General features: G+C 47.1%; 1 protein-coding gene and 1 long non-coding RNA gene across 3 annotated transcripts; both read right to left on the bottom strand.

Annotated features, from left to right (window-relative positions):
* Positions 1-8,045: 8,045 nt before the first annotated feature.
* Positions 8,046-16,593, bottom strand: LOC125537670 (protein MEI2-like 4). 2 transcript variants are annotated; one of them, XM_048700987.1, is made up of 14 exons: positions 16,128-16,593; positions 15,476-15,569; positions 14,493-14,834; positions 13,593-13,993; positions 13,353-13,511; positions 13,056-13,172; positions 12,836-12,984; positions 11,869-11,960; positions 11,327-11,788; positions 10,416-11,055; positions 10,225-10,309; positions 10,061-10,129; positions 9,607-9,786; positions 8,046-8,721 (listed from the first exon to the last, which is right to left on the bottom strand). In XM_048700987.1, the coding sequence occupies exons 3-14, from the start codon at positions 14,734-14,736 to the stop codon at positions 8,548-8,550; spliced, it is 2,772 nt and encodes a 923-aa protein (XP_048556944.1). In that variant the 5' UTR covers positions 14,737-14,834; positions 15,476-15,569; positions 16,128-16,593; the 3' UTR covers positions 8,046-8,547. The 2 variants fall into 2 exon arrangements, with proteins under 2 accessions (XP_048556944.1, XP_048556945.1); XM_048700988.1 differs by having other exon boundaries at positions 14,493-14,785.
* Positions 14,979-15,469, bottom strand: LOC125537671. The gene is made up of 2 exons (XR_007296024.1): positions 15,330-15,469; positions 14,979-15,216 (listed from the first exon to the last, which is right to left on the bottom strand). It is a non-coding gene; the product is annotated as an uncharacterized LOC125537671 (long non-coding RNA).
* Positions 16,594-26,158: the final 9,565 nt, after the last annotated feature.

Below are 26,158 nucleotides of genomic sequence, written 5' to 3'. Positions count from 1 at the left end.
TTCGTTTTCATACATGGATCCTATCTCGGATTTCATGGCTTCCAGCCATTTGTCGGAATCCGGGCCCGCCATCGCTTCTTCATAGTTCAAAGGTTCACCGTTGTCTAACAACATGATTTCCAAGACAGGGTTGCCGTACCACTCTGGTGCGGAACGTGTCCTTGTGGACCTACGAAGTTCAGTAGCAACTTGATCTGAAGTTTCATGATCATCATCATTAACTTCCTCTCTAGTCGGTGCAGGCACCTCAGGAACATTTTCTTGAGTTGCGCCACTTTCCGGTTCAAGAGGTAATACTTCATCAAGTTCTACTTTCCTCCCACTTACTTCTTTCGAGAGAAACTCTTTCTCTAGAAAAGGATCCATTCTTGGCAACAAAGATCTTGCCTTCAGATCTGAGGTAGAAGGTATACCCAATAGTTTCTTTAGGGTATCCTATGAAGACGCATTTTTTCGACTTGGGTTCGAGCTTTTCAGGTTGAAGTTTCTTGACATAAGCATCGCATCCCCAAACTTTTAGAAACGACAGCTTAGGTTTCTTCCCAAACCATAATTCATACAGTGTCGTCTCAACGGATTTCGATGGAGCCCTATTTAAAGTGAATGCGGCAGTCTCTAAAGCATAGGCCCAAAATGATAGCGGTAAATCGGTAAGAGACATCATAGATCGCACCATATCTAATAGAGTGCGATTACGACGTTCGGACACACCATTACGCTGAGGTGTTCCAGGCGACGTGAGTTGTGAAACTATTCCACATTTTCTTAAGTGTGTGCCAAATTCGTGACTCAAATATTCTCCCCCACGATCTGATCGCAAGAACATGATTTTCTTGTCACGTTGATTCTCAACCTCACTCTGAAATTCCTTGAACTTTTCAAAGGTCTCAGACTTTTGTTTCATTAAATATACATACCCATATCTACTCAAGTCATCAGTGAGGGTGAGAACATAACGATAGCCACTGCGAGCCTCAACACTCATTGGACCGCACACATCAGTATGTATGATTTCCAATAAGTTGGTTGCTCGCTCCATTGTTCCTGAGAACGGAGTCTTGGTCATTTTACCCATGAGGCATGGTTCGCACGTGTCAAATGATTCGTAATCAAGAGACTCTAAAAGTCCATCTGCATGGAGCTTCTTCATGTGTTTGACACCTATGTGACCAAGGCGGCAGTGCCACAAGTATGTGGGACTATCATTATCAACCCTACATCTTTTGGTATTCACACTATGAATATGTGTAGCATTACGCTCGAGATTCATTAAGAATAAACCATTCACCATCGGAGCATGACCATAAAACATATCTCTCATATAAATGGAACAACCATTATTCTCGGATTTAAATGAGTAGCCATCTCGAATTAAACGAGATCCTGATACAATGTTCATGCTCAAAGCTGGCACTAAATAACAATTATTGAGGTTTAAAACTAACCCCGTAGGTAAATGTAGAGGTAGCGTGCCGACGGCGATCACATCGACCTTGGAACCATTCCCGACGCGCGTCGTCACCTCGTCCTTCGCCAGTCTCCGCTTATTCTGCAGCTCCTGCTTTGAGTTACAAATGTGAGCAACTGCACCGGTATCAAATACCCAGGAGCTACTACGAGTACTGGTAAGGTACACATCAATTACATGTATATCACATATACCTTTCGTGATGCCGACCTTCTTGTCCGCTAAGTATTTGGGGCAGTTCCGCTTCCAGTGACCACTTCCCTTGCAATAAAAGCACTCAGTCTCAGGCTTGGGTCCATTCTTTGGCTTCTTCCCGGCAGCTTGCTTACCGGGCGTGGCAACTCCCTTGCCGTCCTTCTTGAAGTTCTTCTTACCCTTGCCTTTCTTGAACTTAGTGGTTTTATTCACCATCAACACTTGATGTTCCTTTTTGACTTCTACCTCTACTGATTTCAGCATTGCAAATACTTCAAGAATGGTCTTTTCCATCCCCTGCATATTGAAGTTCATCACAAAGCTCTTGTAGCTTGGTGGAAGCGACTGAAGGATTCTCTCAATGACCGCGTCATCCGGGAGATTAACTCCCAGCTGAGTCAAGCGGTTATGTAACCCAGACATAGTGAGTATGTGCTCACTGACAGAACTGTTTTCCTCCATCTTACAGCTGAAGAACTTGTCGGAGACTTCATATCTCTCGACCGGGCATGAGCTTGAAAAACCATTTTCAGCTCTTCGAACATCTCATATGCTCTGTATCTCTCAAAACGCTTTTGGGGCCCCGGTTCTAAGCTGTAAAGCATGCCGCACTGAATGAGGGAGTAATCATCAGCACGTGTTTGCCAAGCGTTCATAACGTCTTGTTCTGCAGGGAGAGCAGGTGCTTCACCTAGCGGTGCTTGTAGGACATAATCTTTCTTGGCAGCTATGAGGATGATCCTCAGGTTCCGGACCCAGTCCGTATAGTTGCTGCCATCGTCTTTCAGCTTGGTTTTCTCTAGGAACGCGTTGAAGTTGAGGACAACGTTGGCCATTTGATCTACAAGACATGTTGTAAAGATTTTAGACTAAGTTCATGATAATTAAGTTCATCTAATCAAATTATTCAATGAACTCCCACTCAGATAGACATCCCTCCAATCATCTAAGTATAACATGATCCGAGTTAACTAGGCCGTGTCCGATCATCACGTGAGACGGACTAGTCAACATCGGTGAACATCTTCATGTTGATCGTATCTTCTATACGACTCATGCTTGACCTTTCGGTCTTCTGTGTTCCGAGGCCATGTCTGTACATGCTAGGCTCGTCAAGTCAACCTAAGTGTTTGCATGTGTAAATCTGTCTTACACCCATTGTATGTGAACGTTGGAATCTATCACACCCGATCATCACGTGGTGCTTCGAAACAACGAACTGTCGCAACGGTGCACAGTTAGGGGGAACACTTTCTTGAAATTATTATGAGGGATCATCTTATTTACTACCGTCGTTCTAAGTAAACAAGATGCAAAAACATGATAAACATCTCATGCAATCAAATAATAGTGGCATGATATGGCCAATATCATATAGCTCCTGTGATCTCCATCTTGGGGCTCCATGATCATCTTGTCACCGGCATGACACCATGATCTCCATCATCATGATCTCCATCATCGTGTCTCCATGAAGTTGCTCGCCAAATATTACTTCTACTACTATGGCTAACACGTTTAGCAATAAAGTAAAGTAATTTACATGGCGTTTCTCAATGACACGCAGGTCATACAAAAAATAAAGACAACTCCTATGGCTCCTGCCGGTTGTCATACTCATCGACATGCAAGTCGTGATTCCTATTACAAGAACATGATCTCATACATCACATATATCATTCATCATCCATCACAACTTTGGCCATATCACATCACAAAACACTTGCTGCAAAAACAAGTTAGACGTCCTCTAATTGTTGTTGCAAGTTTTACGTGGCTGCAAGAGGGTTCTAGCAAGAACGCTTTCTTACCTACGTTCAAGCCACAACGTGATTTGTCAACTTCTATTTACCCTTCATAAGGACCCTTTTCGTCGAATCCGCTCCAACTAAAGTGGGAGAGACAGACACCCGCCAGCCACCTTATGCAACTAGTGCATGTCAGTCGGTGGAACCGGTCTCACGTAAGCGTACGTGTAAGGTTGGTCTGGGCCGCTTCATCCCACAATACTGCTGAAGCAAAATAATACTAGTAGCGGCAATAAAGTTGACAACATCTACGCCCACAACAAATTGTGTTCTACTCGTGCAAAGAGAACTACGCATAGACCTAGCTCATGATGCCACTGTTGGGGAACGTTGCAAAAAACAAAAAAAATTCTCTACGTTTCACCAAGATCTATCTATGGAGTCATCTAGCAACGAGAGGGGAGTGCATCTACATACCCTTGTAGATCGCGAGCGGAAGTGTTCAAGAGAACGGGGATGATGGAGTCGTACTCGCCGTGATCCAAATCACCGATGACCAAGTGCGGAACGGACGGCACCTCCGCGTTCAACACACGTACGGAGCGGATGACGTCTCCTCCTTCTTGATCTAGCAAGGGGAAAGGAGAGGTTGACAGAGATCCAGCAGCACGACGGCGTGGTGGTGGATGCAGCAGTGATCGCAGCAGGGCTTTGCCGAGCTTCTGCGAGAGGGAGAGGTGTAGCAGGGGAGAGGGAGGCGCCAAGGCTTCGGGTGCGGCTGCCCTCCCTCCCCCCCTTTATATAGGCCCCCCTAGGGGGTGCGCCGGCCCTAGGAGATGGGATCTCCTAGGGGGGCGGCGGCCAAGGGGGTGGAGTGCCCCCCAAGGCAAGTGGAGGCGCCCCCATCCCTAGGGTTCCCAACCCTAGGCGCATGGGGGGGCCAAGGGGGGGGCGCACCAGACCACTATGGCCTGGTTCCCTCCCCACTTCAGCCCATGAGGCCCTCCGGAATGGGTGGCCCCACCCGGTGGACCCCCGGGACCCTTCCGGTGGTCCCGGTACAATACCGCTGACCCCCGAAACTCTCTCGATGGCCGAAACTGCACTTCCTATATATAATTATTCACCTCCGGACCATTCCGGAACTCCTCGTGACGTCCGGGATCTCATCCGGGACTCCGAACAACTTTCGGGTTACTGCATACTCATATCTCTACAACCCTAGCGTCACCGAACCTTAAGTGTGTAGACCCTACGGGTTTGGGAGACATGTAGACATGACCGAGACGACTCTCCGGTCAATAACCAACAGCGGGATCTGGATACCCATGTTGGCTCCCACATTCTCCTCGATGATCTCATCGGATGAACCACGATGTCAAGGATTCAAGCAACCCCGTATACAATTCCCTTTGTCAATCGGTACGTTACTTGCCCGAGATTCGATCGTCGGTATCCCAATACCTCGTTCAAACTCGTTACCGGCAAGTCACTTTACTCGTACCGTAATGCATGATCCCGTGACCAGACACTTGGTCACTTTGAGATCATTATGATGATGCATTACCGAGTGGGCCCAGAGATACCTCTCCGTCATATGGAGTGACAAATCCCAGTCTTGATTCGTGTCAACCCAACAGACACTTTCGGAGATACCCGTAGTATACCTTTATAGTCACCCAGTTACGTTGTGACGTTTGGTACACCCAAAGCACTCCTACGGTATCCGGGAGTTACACGATCTCATGGTCTAAGGAAAAGATACTTGACATTGGAAAAACTCTAGCAAACGAACTATATGATCTTGTGCTATGTTTAGGATTGGGTCTTGTCCATCACATCATTCTCCTAATGATGTGATCTCGTTATCAATGACATCCAATGTCCATAGTCAGGAAACCATGACTATCTGTTGATCAACGAGCTAGTCAACTAGAGGCTTACTAGGGACATGTTGGTGTTTATGCATTCACACATGTATTACGATTTCCAGATAACACAATTATAGCATGAATAAAAGACAATTATCATGAACAAGGAAATATAATAATAATCCTTTTATTATTGCCTCTAGGGCATATTTCCAACAGGAGCGGGAGCCCGAGGAACCGGCATCGAGTACGCGTGTACGACGCCGTCCATGGGTTGGTGCCGTAATTCCAGGGCAGGGTGGCCTGCTGCTGCTGCTGCTGACGAGGGCCCCCCTGCGCCTCTTTGCGACCGCCCCCACGGTGGTTGCCGTGGCGCCCGCCACCCTGTTGCGGCTGCTGGGGGCAGTGGGTGGGGCGAGAGGGCGCGGGCGGGAGGGGGTAAAACCTTGGAGGCGCTGGGGGTGCCGGCTGGTGATGGGGCGCGGGCGGGGTGGCCGGTGGAGGGGCACCACGCGAGGTGCCGACGGCGAGGGTGTGGTGCTGCACGCGCTTCTTGACCCCCTTCATCCGGCGCTCCTCCAACCGCAAGTATGCCACAAACTTGGGGAAGGAGGGCTTCGATATGAGGGAGAGGTTGGAGGCGGCGTTACCGAAGTCCTCATTGAGGCCGGCGGTGAGCGTGCTGAGGAGGAGGTCGTCATCAACCTTGGCGCCAATGTCACGGAGCTCATCCGCCAACGTCTTCAGACGGCGGCAGTAGTCATCGATAGACTGATCATCCTGATGACAGTCAAAAAATTTCTGCTGCAAAAATACGCGGCGCTGAATCTTGTTGTCAGCGAAAAGGCCATTGAGATTGACCCACACAGCGCGGGCATCATCACCATCGCTCACGACCGTGTGAAACAGGTCCTTCAAGATGGTGGTGAAGAACCACCGGATGAGCGTGGCGTCGATCGCGGTCCACTCGGAGTCGCCCACCATGGTGCGGGAGTCAACGGAGCCGTCAACGTGATCCACGAGGTTGTTCTCACGGAAGAGCAGCGAGAAGTACTTGTTCCACGCGAAGTACGTGGCGTCGGTGGCATCGAGGACGACGGGACGCGGTCGTGGATGTTGATGTCACGGATGTCGGCGGGGTCCGGCCCGGTGAAGGGGTTGTAGGAGGAGGAGCCGGAGGAAGTCATAGTGGCGCGGGAAGGGAGCGGCGCGGCGCGAGCGGTGCAGCAAGCGGCTAGGGTTAGGCGGAAGTGGTAGGGGATCGACTTGCGATAGATACCATGTAGAGAATGATTTGGTGCATCGATGATTTATTGATCGTGGATTAGGCACATATATATAGGTACAAGGGGTGTGACCGGTATCTTGTCTCCTAAGATACACATACATACAAAAGGAGATAGACACTACTGGTACTGCATACGAAACCCAGACCTATGTACAGATACACATGTTCAACACTGCTGGCGACAAACACAACACAGAGTAGAGGAACTCAGGTAGCAGCAGCACAGTCCGCCACCAGCTTCTCTCTTTCCATGCCGTGGACAACCGCAGACTTCGCGGTTGGGCACGTACTGAGGACTGGAGGAGCGCACGCACGATGCGGTCGTTCAGGACCCCACACCGGCATGTTGCCGGGACACTTGCGGAGCTGGCCGGCAAAGGTGCAGTACTATGCGAGCACAGCCGCGCAGCCCTTCTCGATGGCAGTGGAGCCGGCGTCGGCAAAGGCGTACATGGTGGCCATCTGAATCTGGTAGTGGTATGTGACCCTGTTGAGGATGGACAGGGGGATGTACTGACGCCTGACAAAACATCGACGAGCAACGTTGTATACGGGTTCAACTCCATGCAATGAAGTTGAATCGGTGAATCGGTGACGAAGAGTTTGCTTGGTAGCTGCTTGTGGATTCTCTTCATCAGAAAGAGAGTAGGCTGGTAATAGACAATGCGGCGTATCCGCTTGAACCCGTTTGTGATGATGCAGTCGGCCCAATGACAGCTTTGCGGCCTTTTTGTTTGACGGCGAAGCGGCGGTATGACTCGTCCATCTTGCAATCTGACGCAAGGGCGCGGCAGGCGCTGCTGACCGGCGGCGCGGGACGCAGGAGGAGCTGTGGCATGCGGTGCAGTCTCTGCGCTGCGGAGACGTGGAGGTGGATTGGATTGGGTCTTCCCTGACGAAAACAATCTTCATCAAACCTGATGAAGACTGCAGCTATAGCTGCATGAGCGCGACCCACAGAACGCTCATACTCTTAATGAAAAAACTAACTACATATGTGAGTGTTTGTTTTGCCACAAAGATAATCCTATTTCGGATACAACGGCCAACCAAGATCATGTAAAAAGAATAGACTTTGTGTCAGAAAATTAAATAAACTCACAATGACAAAATAAATTTTCAATATCTCTAAGAAAAAAAATGAATTTGAGGTAACCTAAAATAATTATTAGCCTCCTTAGATTTCCTCAATTTAAAATTGTACCAGCATAATAATTTAAAATTTTGTTGGAAATGTCATCAATGAGATTTTGTATAGTAAAAAACTCTCTTATTTTGTGCACAAAGACTACAACTAACATGCTAAAAATTCGACACTAGCAGTAGATACTCTATAGCTATAAATCTATGTATGAAATAATGCATGTCTTTGTAACTATTTTTGGCACCATTAAAGTTGAATTGTAAATTAAGCTTTCACTGCTTATGCTATTAGTGCTTCACCATATTGAAATGATGCGCATGTACCCATGGAGTGTCTTAAACAATTATCATTATGTCAAGGATTTTATTTCTCCCGTTGCAACACACGGGCATGTTTCCTAGTTAACATCAAAACAGTTTCAAAAGACGCTGCATGGCACAGCCTGCCTTTCATACAACAGCACCAATACAGTGTCGGCTGTCCCCGTCATGCATTCTTACTAGGAAACCCTGTACAACGCTGGGTTACACCTTACAGTCCAAAATCTCAGAGAGCTCCCCACGAGTTTTGCCTTCCACGGCCTTCAGTTAATACACGCATATAGGCTCAGGAGAAACTGGGAGCACCCTCCGTCCGTTCCCTTGCTTCTACTCAGCGACAAAATTTGCAGCCTCTAGGAAGCCTCTGGTAGCCCACGACATAGAAAGTACTAAATAGCTACAGACTCCGAAAATACCACAAGCAAAAAGAGGTGAGAAAGGATGGTAATGTGAAAACTGGGATTGCAAATGTCAAAAGGTTGGATGTTGATGTTGTGGTTAGTGCTTCAGCTTTCAAGCTGTGGTTGGGTCAGCCTCCTTTGAGTAGCCTGAAGCATGGCCGCCCCCGTTGGAAGGAGTCCAATTGTTGGCAGAAGATGACAGAGTGTCCCGGTGACTTTCTTCGCAGCTCAAAACCCTGGATCGCCCAGGCCTAGAACGGACGTGTGTTCCCATTGGAAAAGGTTCCTGAGAAAAGTTTACAACAAAAACATGGTCAGTTCAGACTCATCATGGGAGGTAAGAATGGAAATAGTGGGTGGGAGGAGTTCAATCTATTGGGGTGTTTGGCATGGGATATGTAGTTTCATATACCACAGTTTGAAGTCCAATCAGAACGATGGTTTTTTGTAGACAGGTTGAGTAATAATGTTAAAAATACAAAAAATATATACACACAAAATTAAGTAAAGCCATTATCGAGGGGCAATCTTGTCATGTATGCACTATATTCTCTACTCCAAACTCATAGCCCTGCCTAATGTTAACAAGATGGTTTTATTTTCCGCTCCCTAACCCACAATGTATCCCAATTGCGCATCAAACACCACCATATGTGAAGAAAATGATGAGCCTATACAGCTATATGTATCATTAAAAAGAACATAGCAACACTAGGAAACAAGAACGATGAGCCTATGCTTGAATCCTCAAGGACCTCCTTGTTTCAAAGGATTTAGAATGAATTGAGGATCATATTCCATGATTTGTAGGATTTTGATTAGTACTCTTGAACTAAAACCATGACGAGTAATTTGGAACGGAGGGAGTAAGAATTTTTCCTCAGTATTTCTTTCCGCGTCAATACAATTCTAAAGGAAAGAAATACTCAGGAAAAGTTCTGACGTGGCATAAGAAAAAAACATACTAAACTGTGTAAGGTCTACTGCTTAATTTCAGATGCAAGATAATAAAAATATAATGATATAAAATTAGGTATGTGTGTGGACTTCACCGATCATGTATTGGATGGGCACACAATAAGATATACAGGTCATCTAGTTAGTGGCACCAAGTCAGGTGCCCTATCGAAACAGTAATACAGCAAAGGATATGGACAATCAGAGAACATACTTGATCCCCTGCATTTGGACCATCTGAGTGAAAAAGTATAGGGCGGCAGCGTTTATCCTCATTCATCAAACTTGAATTTTGGAAGTGCGCAATTAGAGATGATTTTCCTTGGATTCTAGCATATGCAAGTGATGCTACCTTCTCGCTATTGAATTTCTCCCACCTTTTCCCATGAAATATCTGAAAGAGACAGGCATGTATGTTGTTCATTTATCGACTGACATTAGGTAAAAAATGCTTAGAGCGTGAAACCAGAAATGGTAAAGGTACTACTGACTACCTGACATGCGATATCCAAAATCCATGCAATTGTAGCATGATAGTGTAATACAGGTAGTTATGGAAAAAGAAATGACGAGGAAAGCAGAGGGTGAAAAATCATATAAAAATGTCAACATGAAGCTTTATCTAATACACTGCCGCCATTTCATAACTTGTAACATCTCACTCTCACCTTATAGAATGGAACAATATGTTCAGGACTTATCATATTGATGAATGCGTAGCCCACGTTGCATTTATTCTGAAAATGCACATGAGCACCATTAGTTCGTTGTATGCAAGTAATGTCGAACCAAGGATAAACATGCAACAGCTGTTTACAAAAGCTCCATTCACCTTAAAGTCAATTGGAAGATAGATAAAATCATAAGTTCCCTTGTGATTTTCATCAATAGCGGTCAAAAGCATCTTAGAGGTGTACCTGAAATACCATTAAGGCAATAGAAACATCAAAACATGGCGTGACTTCAAATAGAGTGACACTTGCACATAAACTAGAACAAAATCAGAAAGTCCCAGATGTATACTTGTTTGGGATGTTCTTTATCATTAAAGTAGTCCGGGAATCCTCGCCGCAGACTATACGCTCAATGTCTAGCTCATACTGCCTTTTATTATCCGATTGATTAGCACATGACTCGTTTCTTCGGCTCCTTGCACGTTCACCTGGTGAATCAAATGAAGATGGAGGGGGACCTATATGACCCCTTCCATTAAACATATGCCCCCTCTGCTGAGGAGATCGAGCACCAATGTGTGCAGGGGACATGGCTTGGTTCCCTCCACTCTGAGGAAACATGCTAGTGAGCTCCAACTGATGCAGATGCGGACTACCAGAGAAACCCATGCTTCCAGCACTCCCAGGGTGGAAACTTGGCGCTTCCATCAGCTCCCCTGCATAACCAGTTCTCCTATCCAAAATTGATGGATTGACAGCTGGTGCAGATCCAACATGATGATTCACTGGAAGGACATTTTCAAGCATGCGAGATGTTCTTGAAATTCCATGCGCTTGCATGGGAGGTCGAGATGGTATATTATTGATAAATGATCCTGAGTTCGTCCATAGCATGGGAGAGGAGGTATGGTGATGGGAGTTATTTGAATTATTCCACGCTACTTGGTGGCCATGAAGGGGGCAGCTTCCAGTTCTTGAAAACCCGGGTGCTACAAGAACACAAGGCATGCCCATGTAAGCCTAATTGCATTGTCTAAACAGAATAGTTGCAACCTCAAAAATAGTATAATTTAGGCTACACCAATTACCATTAAGCTATAAAAGCTTCTGTATTATTGATATCAAAGCATATGTTCTTTCAAAATTGACATTTTCAAGAAAATGACTGGAAGGGAAAGAGATGGCAAATGAACCTAATGGAAACAGTGCGTCTCCATAAACATATGGCTACATCAGTAAATAAGGCACCCAAATTAGTACCTTCGGTATGACCAGAAGAATGACCACCAAGGTTAGCAGAACCAACTTTGTAAAGATGTCTGCTCTCCATTCCTTCAGCAGTTCTAGAGTTGCTCTTAACTCCAATGGGTGATATTGTGCCTAAGTTGCAAGAAATACCATTACTTTGGCCGTTGCGAAAGTCAGGAAGGGAATGTGGATTGAAAGCTCCAACCCCATGAAATCCATAATTCAAGTGTCCATTAATCTGTCCACCCATCTTTCCAAGTGAATGACCATTCTCACCGACAGTCGACCGGTTGTTATGCGTTACTGCAGTTGCAATTCTAACAGGAGAGGATATACTTTGCATAGTATTTGAGGGAACATCCAGGAAAGCTCCCTCCCTGAATTGGTGTATTGGTGGCTGAACTCTGGGACGCAGAACCCGAGAGATCCCATGTTCAGGACCAGCGGAAGTCATGGAAGCCATGTTGACAGAACCTTGTATTATGCCATACATAGGTTAGTAAATGCGATTAGCAGCAGAAACATGTCTCGTGATTTGAAATCAAACTGCATACCGTAGTAAGTTGACGGCAGACTGTTTGCATTTCCTAGCTTGCATGCACCATACTCTTCGTGCTCCAACTCAGGAGGCCTGTGCCGCGTCAAACTGTTGTGCAAAAACTAGCATTACTAATACAGTTGTAAGAATAGGCATAAGGAAAGTCAGATGCTCTTGTTTCTTCCTCCAAAAATAAAGTTTAGACAAGCATAATAATCCATAGGGGGGACGTTCTGCATCAAGTTCTAAAACACATCTTCCTGCACATCATATGAAAAGATTTTTTTACACCTACCAATTTCCTCCAAACTCCAAAGCACACTTCCCTAAAACAAGAAATATACAAGTATACAACCAACTTTGAATTCAAGTGCAAATGACGACTCTAAAAAATCATATTAAAAGTCAATCACAAGTTTGCGTGTTTAATAACTAAAACATATTTTATTGAAGAGACAGGAATTGCATCAGCCCCGTGTATACTGTATATGTCCATTGACGATATGTTTACCAACTTCACAGTATATGCAAGACCATAAACACCGTTGAATTATATATTTCCTCAATTCGCAGATACCCAGATAACTTTATACAAAGTTGATCTGCGAAGGTTGCTGCTACCGACTGGACCGCCATATTCTGCTGCTTACTGGGGCTTCAGGTCTCTTGCTTCCTAATTGGTATAGTATATATAGGTCATTATGCTAGTTTTGGTTAGATTTTGTTAGTCTTCTTAGCCTTTTTGGTTTTTTGTTTGCTGGTTTTTTAGTTTTTCTGTTCATTTTTGGCTTCCATTGGTCATACCTTGTGCCATTTCAGTACCTTCCTCTAATAAAAAATAACAGCATTCTAAAGCGTGTTGGAGAAAAAAGAACTTCATGAAGGGTAGCCGACACAAGGTGTGTAATAAGACTCTTCGAAAAGCGAAGGCACTAGAAGCACTAAAAATGGACAGATGCGCAAAATTATGGTCACAGTAATACCGTTTACCGTCGCCCAGGCAGCAGCGCTCTAATCTGATTTTCTTTCCTGCAATATCTCTCATGTTCAAAGCATAAAGTGCAGCTTCTGCTGCTCTGGTATCAAAAAACTCAACGTATTTGTGATGGCCATTTTGTGATGTCCCGTGAATCTGATAAACAAGGAAGTTAGTATCTGTAGTGTACTAGCTGACATAAGAGTTGGTTAGTGCGCAGGCCATACCGCCTTGATTTCACCATAGCCACCAAATATATGACGAAGATCATCATTAGTTACAGACTGGTCTAGGTTAATCACTGCAAGTGTGCCCTGGTTATTATCATTCTCCAAAGGGTTCTCCTATTGGAACAAAGTCAGCATTAGAATGTGAACATTCTTGCAAGTATAAATACATTTCCTGTGCCAATTAAGTACCAATGCAACAAATAATGGCAAGCAAACATCGTAGTAATATCACATTAAGTAATGTCAAAGCACCACATCATATCAAGTCAGAATGGCATTATATCAAGGAAATACCGTTGGGATGGAGTAATGTATCTCAAGTTTCCACTGCATGAATGGCTTGCTTTGAAGCGCTTTCATGGCACGTTCTGCCGATCTTATATCATAGTAAGATATCATCACTAAACCATGATGTTTGTAGGCAGTGTAAAGTGTTCGGATGTCTCCATATTGCTACAAAGAAAATAAATGCTATCAGGTGAAATATATTGCCTTCAGAGTTGGGAGAAAGTCAAGCTGGAAGATGGAACTTACCTCAAATAGGAGTTTCAATTCAGTATCCTCAACATTGGTATTAATGTTTCTAATGGAAAGGGTTCTCGAGGGGTTTTCGCCATACAGTAGGCCGTTGAACCCAGTCTGACCGGTGTTGGCACCTCCGTTAAGTTTTAGCAATTTGTTATTTTCATCAGCTTCCAATTCCATTCCACCTCCAGTAGAGAATATATCGTCATCAATGTCATCCATGTTATTAGCACGGGCAGGGTGACCCACATTATAAAGAACACCTGACAATAAGTCGTCGTCATCAGGGAGGAGATTGCCAATTACTTGTGCCTCAATTTCCTGAGTTAATTCAAAAGGCTCGTCATCTGCATGGTTGAGTTCCTTTTCAGCTGGCTGGCCAACAAGGCCATTCTTAGGTGTTAGTCTCACTGCACATCAGCAAATGAAAAGTGGTTTAATATTAAGCACTAATATTACTGCAGATTGTCTCTTTTCTCACTTGGACTTAGCATGAAAAGCACAGGACAGACTCTCATTTCTCAATTGGATGTAGCATGAAAAGCTCAGGCCAGTTTGTCTCGTTTCTCACTTGGATGTAGCAAGAAAAGCTCAGATTTCACTGAAGTGAAACAGTCAATAAAAGCAAACAAGCTTTTTATTAATAAGCAAATAAAAATATTTTCCTTATCTTCTTTTGTTTACCCTTTCCGTTATCTGCATACTACTCCCTCCGTCTCATAATATAAGACGCTTTTTAACATTAGTATAGTGTCAAAAAGCGTCTTACATTTTGGGACGGAGGGAGTATTATTTATATGAACTGAAGGGAGGAGTACCATATCGGATGGACGCAGTTCATAGTTCAGTGTTATGAAGTGCTATAATAAATGAAATAAAAACTGCAAGAGACAAGGATCAAGGGCTTACATTTGTTGTCAAAAATGTCTGGAAGGGAGCTTGAGAAAAGTCCATTCTCATATTGGGTCATATTTAAATGTCCTTTTCTAGCATTAGGAAATAAAGCCAACGGCTTCGAAAATGAATCATGTTGTTGTAGAGGATCTTGATCAGCCCTCCAGGGGGTTGGCGGCAGGTTAACATGCCTTTGATGGCCCAACAACTTGTGCTCACCAAAGGGAGTTTTCTGGTCCATCAACTTGTATGGGTCCATAAGTCCTAATTGATGCACAACCTTTGGCCAATAGGCTTTGGCTTTTTGACTGGAGAAGATGCAGCAGACCTACTTCCCGAAATCAATGAATCTTTTTTCTGTTTTTCAAAACAAGAAATAAATCAGCCATAAAAACGAACACAAAAACTGAGCGCAAAGAGAAGTGATGAAGCAACATCAGAATTATTTAATGGAAGAATCATTGTAGGCAACATCCATGCGCATCTGTCAATAATCGATACCCAATCACCCCTGTGAGACCATGTGCCTTCCAAATCAGCTGCTTCACCCATATATAGCAAGACAGCTACCTTAAGCTACCTGGAAACAACGATACACATCCTCCAATCTTGCTCGATCAATTGTCCCATATGTGGAACCTCGGATGCCCCCACATATCCGTAAACTGTAACAGTGTTCTGCTAGGTCACATTTTATTTAGTCCGAGAGAAACTACCCGAAGAATAAACTAATAAGCACCTACAAATTACACGAATGTTCAGGTAGTCACTAACATGCTCAGGAAAACATTCCTGCCTGAAGTGTCCAACAGGCCTCTACAAAAAGAATTCGATAATGATGAAGGAATTAACCTAGGTCTAGTTGTTAATGATACTGACCAAGTCACCCCAAAACTGAACCAATTAGTACCCCCTACCCTAAAGTAAGAAAGAATGCAGTCCATCATTAGACATCATTTAAGGATATCGGGCAATAATGGCTATTGCAGTTGGCTTACCACATGGGAGAAGACGATTCGGACTCCACGGGGAGGTGGAATGGGGGCATGTGGTGCCTCTGCTCCATGATTCTAGCTGGCATCCTGCTAGCACCTTGAAAGATAGACAGATACCAAGTTTCAACACCTCAGGTAGCTCGACTGAAGCAGATCATCAAATAATAAACGCGAGAAAATGCAGTCCCGAGGCCTAGATTTGATCGACCGTGAACCCAAAATCGAACTCACGAGACCGGCTACGGAACACTGGAGAAATTCTGCAAAATTTAGGACCGGAACAACTCGAATTGAACGATTAAAAAAGGTTATGCAAAATTCCGTGCAGAACTCTGTGCTCCCAAACTAATTAGCCATAAAACAGCGCAAAAGACGACGGGAAATTTAATGCTCCTCGTCCTCGACGAGCTCGAAAGAGCACAAGAAACTTGTGATCAAAATAAAAAGGCAGAAGAGACCAAAATACTGCCCAACCGCATCAAAGTATCCCCCGAACCCGAGCACAGATCACACAAAGCGAGAAAAATACGCACAAAATTACCCCCAAACAAATACCTCCAGGAATTCAAACACCATTTTTCTGCACAAACGCACCCCGAATTTGCATGAAAACCCGCAAAAAAATTGCTAGAAACGGAAGAATTTGTACGCTCACCAGATCGGCAGTCGAGATCCCCTTCAGCTTGTCGCGGCCAGGAGCTTACCGCAACACGCAACCCGTGGCCGCGCCCGGAAGAGACGGCTCCATGGCGCAAGCCAAAACGGCTCCCCCGGAGCTCACAGGAGGGCAGATCACCCAGCGCGCAGCGACGGCACAGCTAATGCCCTCAGCGGGGGGTCGAGGCGAGCTCAGAGAGCGAGCTCCATCCTCACGCACGCGCGCACCTAACCCTAGCGAGCGAGCGCGGCAGCGGGCACCCCTCCACTCCTCCCCATTCTTCGCTCCTCCTCCTAGGTATGCCGCCGCAGCGCGTCTCCGGCGAGGGAATTCCGGCGAGCTGGTGGTGGACTGGCGGTGGTGAGACGAGACGAGACGAAGCGGAGACGAAGGCCAAAAAAATCTAATTAAAAGAGCGGCGAAATGCTGTATTACTATATTATTTATTGGACTAAGTGGAAACGCGATACAGAAGGTGCGGGGCCTATATATACCGCGCCCGGTGTGGTCCCCACCGCGGTAGGCTCACCCGCGGCGCACCCCACCGCGGCACCGGATAGCTCCTCCGCCATTCCGTTCGTGCCGAACGGCACATGTACCCGGGTCAGGGGCCCCACGTGTCAGTGAGCTGGGGCCGGTGTCAGACGTCGGGACCCGCGTGGCTCCGCGTCGGCCCGGGTGGGAAGCGGCGTTTGGACGGGGACGGAATTATTTCGCGGAGGGGTGGGGGTTGGCGCGGTGAGGTGACGCGGAGGTCACGTTCTCCGATTGTCTGGTGTGGGACAGGATAACGCTCACCAGTACGAGTTGTGTGGGGGTCGATCGGGACTGGACCGCTGGAGTTGCTGCCGCCGAACCACCGGGGATTTCGACGGCTCTTGCTGTTAGGTTGGCACGTTTATACTGGTACCACCTTCCGTGTTGGAAGAACTCTGCTTCCAAAAACACTGGGAAAATTCAGTTTAGTGAGGAGTATATTTGAAATCACGTTTTCAAACAAAATATACTACTACTAGCTATATGCATTTTCAAACAAGCCTAAAAATGCAACATTGATTGTTATTGATTGCCTTGAAAATTACGTTGTTCCTATTTACATTTTCAATACATTAAAGATAACAGATATAGGGAAAATAATTAAAATGATTCTTCTTTGCATCTAATATGGACAAATCATTTGATTCACACCAAAACAATTTCGTGACAGACACCTAAATCGCATCATTCAACTCCGTGAATCCCCATAGACATGTGAGATACTTTAAAACTGGCAAAAGAACCCTAGGTTGTGGGTTCTTTTGCCCCAGGTGAAACACTCGCGTTAATCCTAACCCAGGTGGGCTAGTTGGCCACCGCCAAGGCCAACCATCAAGGCAAGGGCTCGTTCTCGACAACACTTCCTGTTAGGTTGGCATGTTTGTACTCATAGGAACTTCTCTGCGTTCTAAGAGTAATGTCGCTGCATTTGTGCTTGTCAGAATGTATATGTGACGTTTTTCATTTGAAATCTAGACAGGCGACGGCAGACTCAGAGTCGACATATCTCGGTCTCCATATTCTTTTTCATTCAAACATTTTGATTTCTTCAAATTTAAATGTTTAACACATCAAGCAAACATGCACATAGTTTTTAATAGGTTGCATAAACAAAAGTCTCTAACCAAGACATGTACATATCACATGTTGCCGGCATGTGCATCATCCCCTTCTCATCTGGCATTCTTGTTGTCCCCTCCTCCTCCGACGTGTGTATCCCCCCCCCCCCCCCAAGGCCCTGAACGTACATCGTATCCCAAAATTCTCATGCCAGTAGTTATATTTGGCTTCGATCCATCATAATGAACAGACTCTACTCGGTTATGTGTTCGCTTATCGCATGATGATCTTGAACTTTGAGCCTATGCGCCTCCTTCTCTTCCCGACATCGTCGCTCTCTTGCATTTTTTTGAAAAGGGGAGCAAGCCCTAGCCTCTGCGTCAAGCGATGCACATAGACATATTATTAATTGTTCAACAAAATTCCGACAAGAACATAAATCAAACAATCTGAAGCCACCACTGAGGGAGTCCTGGATTAGGGGGTCCTCGGGTGGTCGGACTATTTGATATGGGCCGGACTGATGGGCCATAAAGATACAAGCAGAAGACTTTCCCCCTTGTCCGGGTAGGACTCCTATATGCGTGGAAGGCAAGATTGGTGTCTGGATATGTTATTTCCTTCCCTCACAAACCGACTCTGTACAACCCTAGACCCCTCTGGTGTGTGTATAAACCGGAGGGTTTAGTCCGTAGAGGCTATCAGAATTCTCATAGGCTAGACAGCTAGGGTTTAGCCATTACAATCTCGAGGTAGATCAACTCTTGTAGCCCCTATACTCATTGAATACAATCAAGCAGGACGTAGGGTTTTACCTCCTTTAAGAGGGCCCGGACCTAGGTAAACATTGTGTCCCCCTCGTCCCTTGTTACCATTGATCTTTAGACGCACAGTTCGGGACCCCCTACCCGAGATCTGCCGGTTTTGACACCGACATTGGTGCTTTCATTGAGAGTTTCATTATGTCGTCAATAGAAGGATCGATGGCTCGCCTTGTCATCAACAACGACATCACCTCTGGAAGGAGCCTGACTTTGTGACAGGTCCTCCAACTCGGCGGTTTCACCGTGGGCACCCACACGGCCATCAAGCCGACGGCGTCCCCCAAACATCATCTTCGCATCGGTCTCGAACACTTTGAAAAGATGGATTCGGCGGACATCTCGTCCTTAAACGAGCTGCTAGATCGCATCGCCGCCCTGGGGCTAGCAACGGATTATGATCGGATCGGGCTCAAACCCGATCAGAGGGAAATCAATTCCCCGCCGATCACCCATCTGGTAGCAATCGTCAAGGAACGAGCCGAAAACACATCTTCCCCTAAGTTAAAAACCAGCTATGTTCGGATCTCCGAGCCCCTCGAGCCTCCCTCGGGACAAGACTCCACGTGCTCCGAGCTCAGGGTCAGACATAGGGCCCGGAAAACACTTAGATCTTCCCAGACCCGAACTGGCGACCTCAGAGATTTTTCAAGCTCCGAATTCAACCTTGGGTCAGGATACGGGTTTTAGCCCACCCACCCACCACAATCAATACTCTCCAAGTAATTCAGGCCCTCCAGACATATGTGACCTAATGTATGTACGGCAGCAACCTCAGGAAACGGTCCATCACTTTTGGGCCAGATTCCTCCTTGTTAAAAAGAAGATTAAAGATTGCTGCGATAATGACGCAGTTTTGGTTTTTCATCATAATTGTACGGACGAGGGAATTCTAAACGCCCTCAGTCGCCGTTGCATACAACATTTTATGGAATTATCGCACTTAGTACAGAAGTACTGCGTGATGGAAAGCACATGGAAGGCCCAGAAAGCCCGGTTGGAACCCGCTGCCTTTAAGCAGTCCACTGTCCGGGCAAAATAGATACACCCTTACGAGGCATCCGATCACACACTCGTCGGCAAGAAAAACAAACCCTTCATGGGATACAGGTCCGTTCTCGACGAATTCCTCGACAAGCCCTGTCCGGTACATGCGACGCCAAGCACCGAACGAGCTCACAACCTTCGGGCATGTTGGGTACTCCGGCAAGTGGCTAAAAGCGGGGAGGCTATCCTCACCACCACTACTCCAGAGAAACTTTCTCCGGAAGATGAGGATCTTAACGTATTTACGGTTTTTGAGACCTTCTCTTCAAATAATCGGCGCAAAAGGGCACACCGCGACTGTTGGGGATATTACTACTGGGCGTAAACCGGCCTATCTGGGCCGGGTTAACTTCGTCAGTAGTTAAGTATGTTAAAGCCCAAGGAGACAGAGGAGGGCTCAAGGCCCATGGTCGGTTCAAGGCCTGTAGCCGTAAACCGGCGTTAGTAGTTAACCTGTATTGTAAGTTAGGAATAAGTAGAGACCAAACCGGACACATCTATGAGCCGGTATTGGGACTCCGTAAGCCGACAGGAGTCACCCGTGTATATAAGGGGACGACCCGGCGGCGGTTCAAGGACAACAGACAACAACTCGAGACATAGGCGAAGCTTGTTTGCTCCCTAGTCATCGAAACCCCATCAATTCCATAACAACTAGACGTAGGCTTTTACCTTCATCGAAGGGGCCGAACTAGTATAAACTCTCTTGCGTCCTTGTGTCCGCTTTAACCCCTTCAAGCTAACCCTTCACGATGGCTCCATGACTAAGTCCTTTCTCTAGGACATCTGCCGTGACAAAACCACGACAGTTGGCGCCCACCGTGGGGCTGTCGCACGATGGTTTCTGGTTCTTGGAGGGCCGCTTTGAAGGACTTGAGGGCTACGCTGTAGGCCGGATGACTAAGAGTCGTCGCGGTAAGCTCTACATCGACGACGCAGGCTGGGGCCCCGAGGACGACTCAATTGAGTACGGGTACCGGGTCCCCTTTGGTAGCATTCACGTTTTCATTAGCAAGATCGGTGAACCGGGCCCTGAGCCGGACATCTGCACCGACCTCGTCGAGACGGCTCAGCGTGCGCGATCCGCCCAGGTTAAACCGGCCATGAAGCGTGCCTTCGTGGGAGTCATCCATGGAGGAAGTTATGAGGACGGATCGAAATTTCGCGGCGCGACCGTCGTTTGTTCCGGTGACGAATCTTCGACCGGAGAAACCGAATCTCTTTATTAGCTACAAGATGGCCGAATTGGGAGTTGTTCCGATGGCGATAGTATTCCGGACCCCTCTGATCTGCCCAACCGGGTTGGAATATTCATGGCCGGAACACAAGCAGCGCTTCATTCTTCGACAACTGCGGCAACGGTCTCCGGTTCAGCAGCGGCGACGGCTGCCGGGGCAGGAGGCCCTGTGCACCCGCCGTCTCAGGTTCTATCAGAACTATTTGATGTGTTGGCTGTGCTTATGGCGGAAGTTAATCCGCCGGATCAGGACGTTCACAACGCGGAGATTGCAAAGGTAAAGGAACAGATCACCCAGGCCAAGGCGGATCTGGCGGCTGAGGACACCAGGATGGCCGCAGAGCGGGCTGCTTTAGATGCACAGGCCTACAAGCTTATGTTGGACCAGAGCGCGTCACATGAAGTCATGAGGAGGAAGCACCGATCCCGCTTACCTCCAGTTTTCGAGGCCAGAGACCTTTTCAACACTCCAGGACCAAGAGCCGGCAATCCGCTGGAGGGAAACCGAGCAGAAGCCCCTGGGATCGGTGCACCGGTTCAGCCTCGTCAGATGGACCCGCCTCGTCAAAACACCGTTGTACCTCAAGCTGCTTTAACACCTCCGGGTCACTACTCCAACCCAATGGACAATCTTGTTGCCGCTGCTGCACGGCTGGAGGCCATTCCAATTGAAGGTGACTCGCCGCAGGCAGTAGAGACGCGACGGGTCAAAGAACTTCTGAGGACAGCTTTGGCCCAACAGGAAGCATACTCGTACAGCCGCGACCGGATCCACTCGACCCCCCGTCGAAGCCGGAGCTATAGCAGACACATGGATGAACCGGCAGTGTCGAGTAATGAACGACGTGGGGCACCCCATGACAACAACCCGGCGGGTGGTGCTGATGACGCTCAGGGAGTGGTGGACCGGGCCCGCGCCGCAGGGAGGCCGAGTTAGCCACACAGCATCAGGCTCGGCAGCTCACGCCGGTTCGTCCAACCACCTTGACTGAACCTGGTGTTACTTCTAGTTCTTTGGGGGTGCCTTGCCTTATCCCCGCTTTACGCAACGTGCGCCTGCCCAAGGATTTCAAAGGCCCACGCAAGGTACCAAATTACATGGTGGATCAACCTCCAAAGACATGGGTGGAGAGCTATGAGATGGCCATGGAGATGCTTGATGTGGATGACACGGCGTGTGCGAAATACTTCACCATGATGCTCGAAGGAACGGCCCGTACTTGGTTAAAAAGCTTGCCGACTAATTCTATCAGTTCATGGGCCCAATTACGAGCCCGGTTTATCAGCAATTTCAAAGATACCTGTAAACAGCCTATGTCGATAGTGGACTTAGCTGCATGCATCCAGGAGGAAGGAGAATCAACGACTCATTGGGTGCGCCGGGTTTCACAAGTGTTGCACTCCTCAGACCGCATCAACGCTGACACCGCAGTATGAACCCTAGAAGGCAACTGCCGGTTTGGACCCCTGAAGCTGAAGTTGGGACGGATGAAGCATCATTGCACTGACATGGGGACCCTCATGGCCGCTTTGGTGAAATATGCTGATTCTGATAGCACCAAGGATCCCGAATCTGATGATGACAAGACAGGGAAAGGGAAGAAGAACAGCAGCTCCAAAGGTCAGCAGCATCACTGGGCAGGCAATGGTGGAGGAGGCAAGCATAAAGCGGATGGTAACATGGACTTTGTGGCTAATACCAATGCACAGGACAGTGGCCAGCGACGCAAGGGTAGGCCGAAAAATCATAATGGAGCGCCCAACCCTAACCCAAACCGCCTAAACTATCTGCTAAGCCAACCCTGTCCAAGACATGGGACGAAGGAGGCGCCGGCAAACCACCTTTGGAAAGATTGCTTTATTATGCAGGAGTTCAAGAATTCTAATAATTTCCGGTATGATCACGAATCTGGCGGTGGCTCGGGATCCGGGCCGGGTTACGGAGGAGGAAGTTCCGGTTCAGGATTCAATGGTAATCCGGGCGGACATAATGGTCAAAATAGTCAGAACAACCAGGGTGGTTACAACCAACAGCAGCAACAGTCAGGTTACTAGAGCAACCCAAAGCAGTTGAGTAATGGGCAGTACCATGTCTTCACCACTATCTTGGACAAGCGAGACCGGAAATTTCATAGGCGGGTGGTCAACTCTGTTGAACCGGCCATACCCCGTTATCTACGTTGATCTGAACAGCCAATCATATGGAGCAGAGAAGATCACCCTCCCCAGGTCGATAATCCGGGTCAGTTGGCTTTGGTGGTGGCGCCTCAGGTGGGAGGTTACAAGTTCACCAAGGTGCTCATGGATGGAGGGAGCAGCATTAACATCCTGTACTATGAGACCTTCCGTCGTATGGGACTAACAGATAAGAATCTCAAACCGTCTAATACAGTATTCCACGGTGTAGTGCCTGGCAGATCAGCATATCCCGTTGGTAAGATAGCTCTGGAAGTGGCCTTTGGGGATGATCATGATTCCAGGTCGGAGATATTGACGTTTGAAGTGGTGAAAATCCAAAGTCCATATCATGCCCTGTTTGGGCGACCGGCCTACGCCAAGTTTATGGATCGGCCCTGTTATGTGTATTTGCAGCTCAAGATGCCGGGTCACAAGGGGACAATAACGGTTCACGGAAGCCGCAAAATCACTTTGTAATGTGAGGAAGGAGATGCGGCTTATGCAGAGTCGGTTTGTGCCACCGAGGAGTTGAAGTACTATAAAGACAATGTTGATCCGGCGGACATGACTCCGTTGAAGAAGCCAACTACGGAGCATGATCCGGCCCTGAAGTTCAAATCGGTAGCAGAAACTAAGCTTGTTGACTTCGTACCTGGTGATTCGTCCAAGCAGTTCAGCATCAGTGCCAACTTGGATCCGAAATAGGAAAGCGCGCTCATCGAGTTCATCCATGAGAATCAGGACATTTTTGCATGGAAGCCCTCTGACATGCCAGGTGTACCGAGGCAACTCGCTGAGCACACACTTAATGTGGATCCTAAATATAAACCGGTGAAATAGTTCCTCCGCCGGTTTAACGAAGAAAGACGCAAGGCAATTGGAGAAGAGGTAGCCAGGCTCTTAGCAGCTGGCTTTATTGTTGAAGTTTTTCACCCTGAGTGGCTTGCCAATCCGGTGCTGGTCTTCAAGAAAAACGGCACCTGGCGCATGTGTGTGGATTACACAGATCTTAATAAGGCTTGTCCAGCAGATCCTTTTGCTCTTCCCCGTATTGATCAAATTATTGATGCTACGGCGGGCTGTGAGCGTTTAAGTTTTTTGGATGCGTATTCTGGCTATCATCAGATCAAAATGGCAGTTAAGGACCAGGAGAAGACGGCATTTATAACTCCCTTTGGAGCCTTCTGCTATGTGTCTATGCCCTTCAGGCTCAAGAGTGCCCAAGCGACTTACCAACGGTGTGTACAAAATTGTCTTCACAAGCAGATTCGCCGTAATGTACATGCTTACGTGGATGATATCGTGGTTAAGTCCAGGGAGAAGGAGACTCTGATTGATGATTTGAAGGAAACCTTTGATAACCTGAGGACATACAAGATGATGCTTAATCCGGACAAGTGTGTCTTTGGTGTACCGGCGGGCAAGTTATTAGGCTTCTTGGTGTCCAATAGGGGAATTGAGGCTAATCCGGAGAAGATCACAGCCATCACCTCCCTCGCTAAATTGAAGTGTATCAATGATGTTCAGCGCTTGGCAGGCCGGATTGCTGCGTTAAGCCGGTTTATCAGTCGCCTCGGTGAGAAGGCAATCCCTTTGTATCAGATGTTGAAAAAGACGGATCAGTTTGTCTGGAGTTCTGCTGCTGATGAAGCATTTGAGGACTTAAAACGGCAATTGGCCAATCCGCCTGTGCTCGCTGCTCCCATTGACAAGGAGCCGTTGCTGCTATATGTTGCTGCTAATGCTCGGGCGGTCAGCGTGGCTATTGTGGTAGAGCGAAAGGAGGCAGGTAAGGAGCATCCAGTTCAACGTACGGTCTATTATATCAGCGAGGTGCTCATTGAGTCCAAGCAAAGGTATCCGCATTGGCAGAAGCTGGTGTATGGAGTTTTTATGGCAAGCCGTAAGCTTAAACAATACTTCCAAGGGCATCCAATTACAGTGGTCAGTTCTGCTCCTTTGGGAGATATCATCCAGAACCGGGAAGCAACTGGCCGGATTGCAAAGTGGGCTATAGAGCTGGGGCCGTACGGTTTGAAGTATGTGCCTCGGACAGCGGTTAAGTCTCAAGCACTTGTTGATTTCATCAATGATTGGACGGAAATGCAAGCACCTGAAGAAAAGCCGGATCATACGTATTGGACCATCCATTTTGATGGATCCAGGCAATTGGAAGGCTCGGGGGCTGGAGTCGTATTAACCTCCCCACGAGGTGATAAGTTTCGTTATGTTCTCCGCTTAATGTTCCTTTGTACTAACAATGCAGCTGAGTATGAAGCCTTGCTCCATGGTCTCCGGATTGCTAAGGAGATGAATCTAAGTCAAGTTAAGTGCTTCGGTGACTCGGACCTTGTGGCTCAGCAGGTGTCTGGCACTTGGGACTCCAAGGACCCACTCATGGCAGCATATCTTTGTGAGGTGGATATTGTTGCAGGTTATTTCAGAGGCTATCAGGTGGACCACGTGGACCGGCGGAAAAATGAAGCGGCGGACACTTTAAGCCGGCCGGGCTCTCAGCGCAAACCGGTCCCGCCCAATGTTTTTCTGGATGTGCTGCACAACCCGTCGGTGAAGATCCCTGGTGAAGAGGATTTGGCTATTCCTGATCCGGAGGCTCAATTGGTGGCAGCTCTTCATGTTATTCCGGGTTGGACGCTTCCTTACCTGGCGTACAAGAACCGGGGCGAGTTGCTAGAGGATGAGATTCTGGCCCGGCAGATAATCCGGCGATCCAAGTCCATGGCTATCATCAACGGCGAGTTGCATCATTGCAGTGTATCAGGAGCTTTTCAACGTTGCGTGTCCCCTGAAGAAGGCCGTGAAATTTTGCGTGAGATCCACGAAGGAGATTGTGGTCACCATGCCGGTTCAAAGTCTCTGGTGGCTAAAGCGTTTCGCCATGGCTTCTATTGGTTAACTGCTCATGCTGATGCGGAGGATCTGGTCAGACAATGTGATGGTTGCCAAAGGTTTTCAAGACGTGTTCATGTACCGGCTCAAGAATTGAGAATGATTCCAATTACTTGGCCATTTGCGACTTGGGGGCTGTGAAGGAAATATGCCCTAGAGGCAATAATAAAGTTATTATTTATTTCCTTATAATCATGATAAATGTTTATTATTCATGCTAGAATTGTATTAAACCGGAA

This window comes from Triticum urartu, chromosome 2, assembly GCF_003073215.2.
Source record: "Triticum urartu cultivar G1812 chromosome 2, Tu2.1, whole genome shotgun sequence".
Lineage (NCBI taxonomy): Eukaryota > Viridiplantae > Streptophyta > Magnoliopsida > Poales > Poaceae > Triticum > Triticum urartu.
The sequence above is the reverse complement of the archived record's forward strand: the minus strand, read 5'-3'. Positions and strand labels throughout refer to the sequence as shown.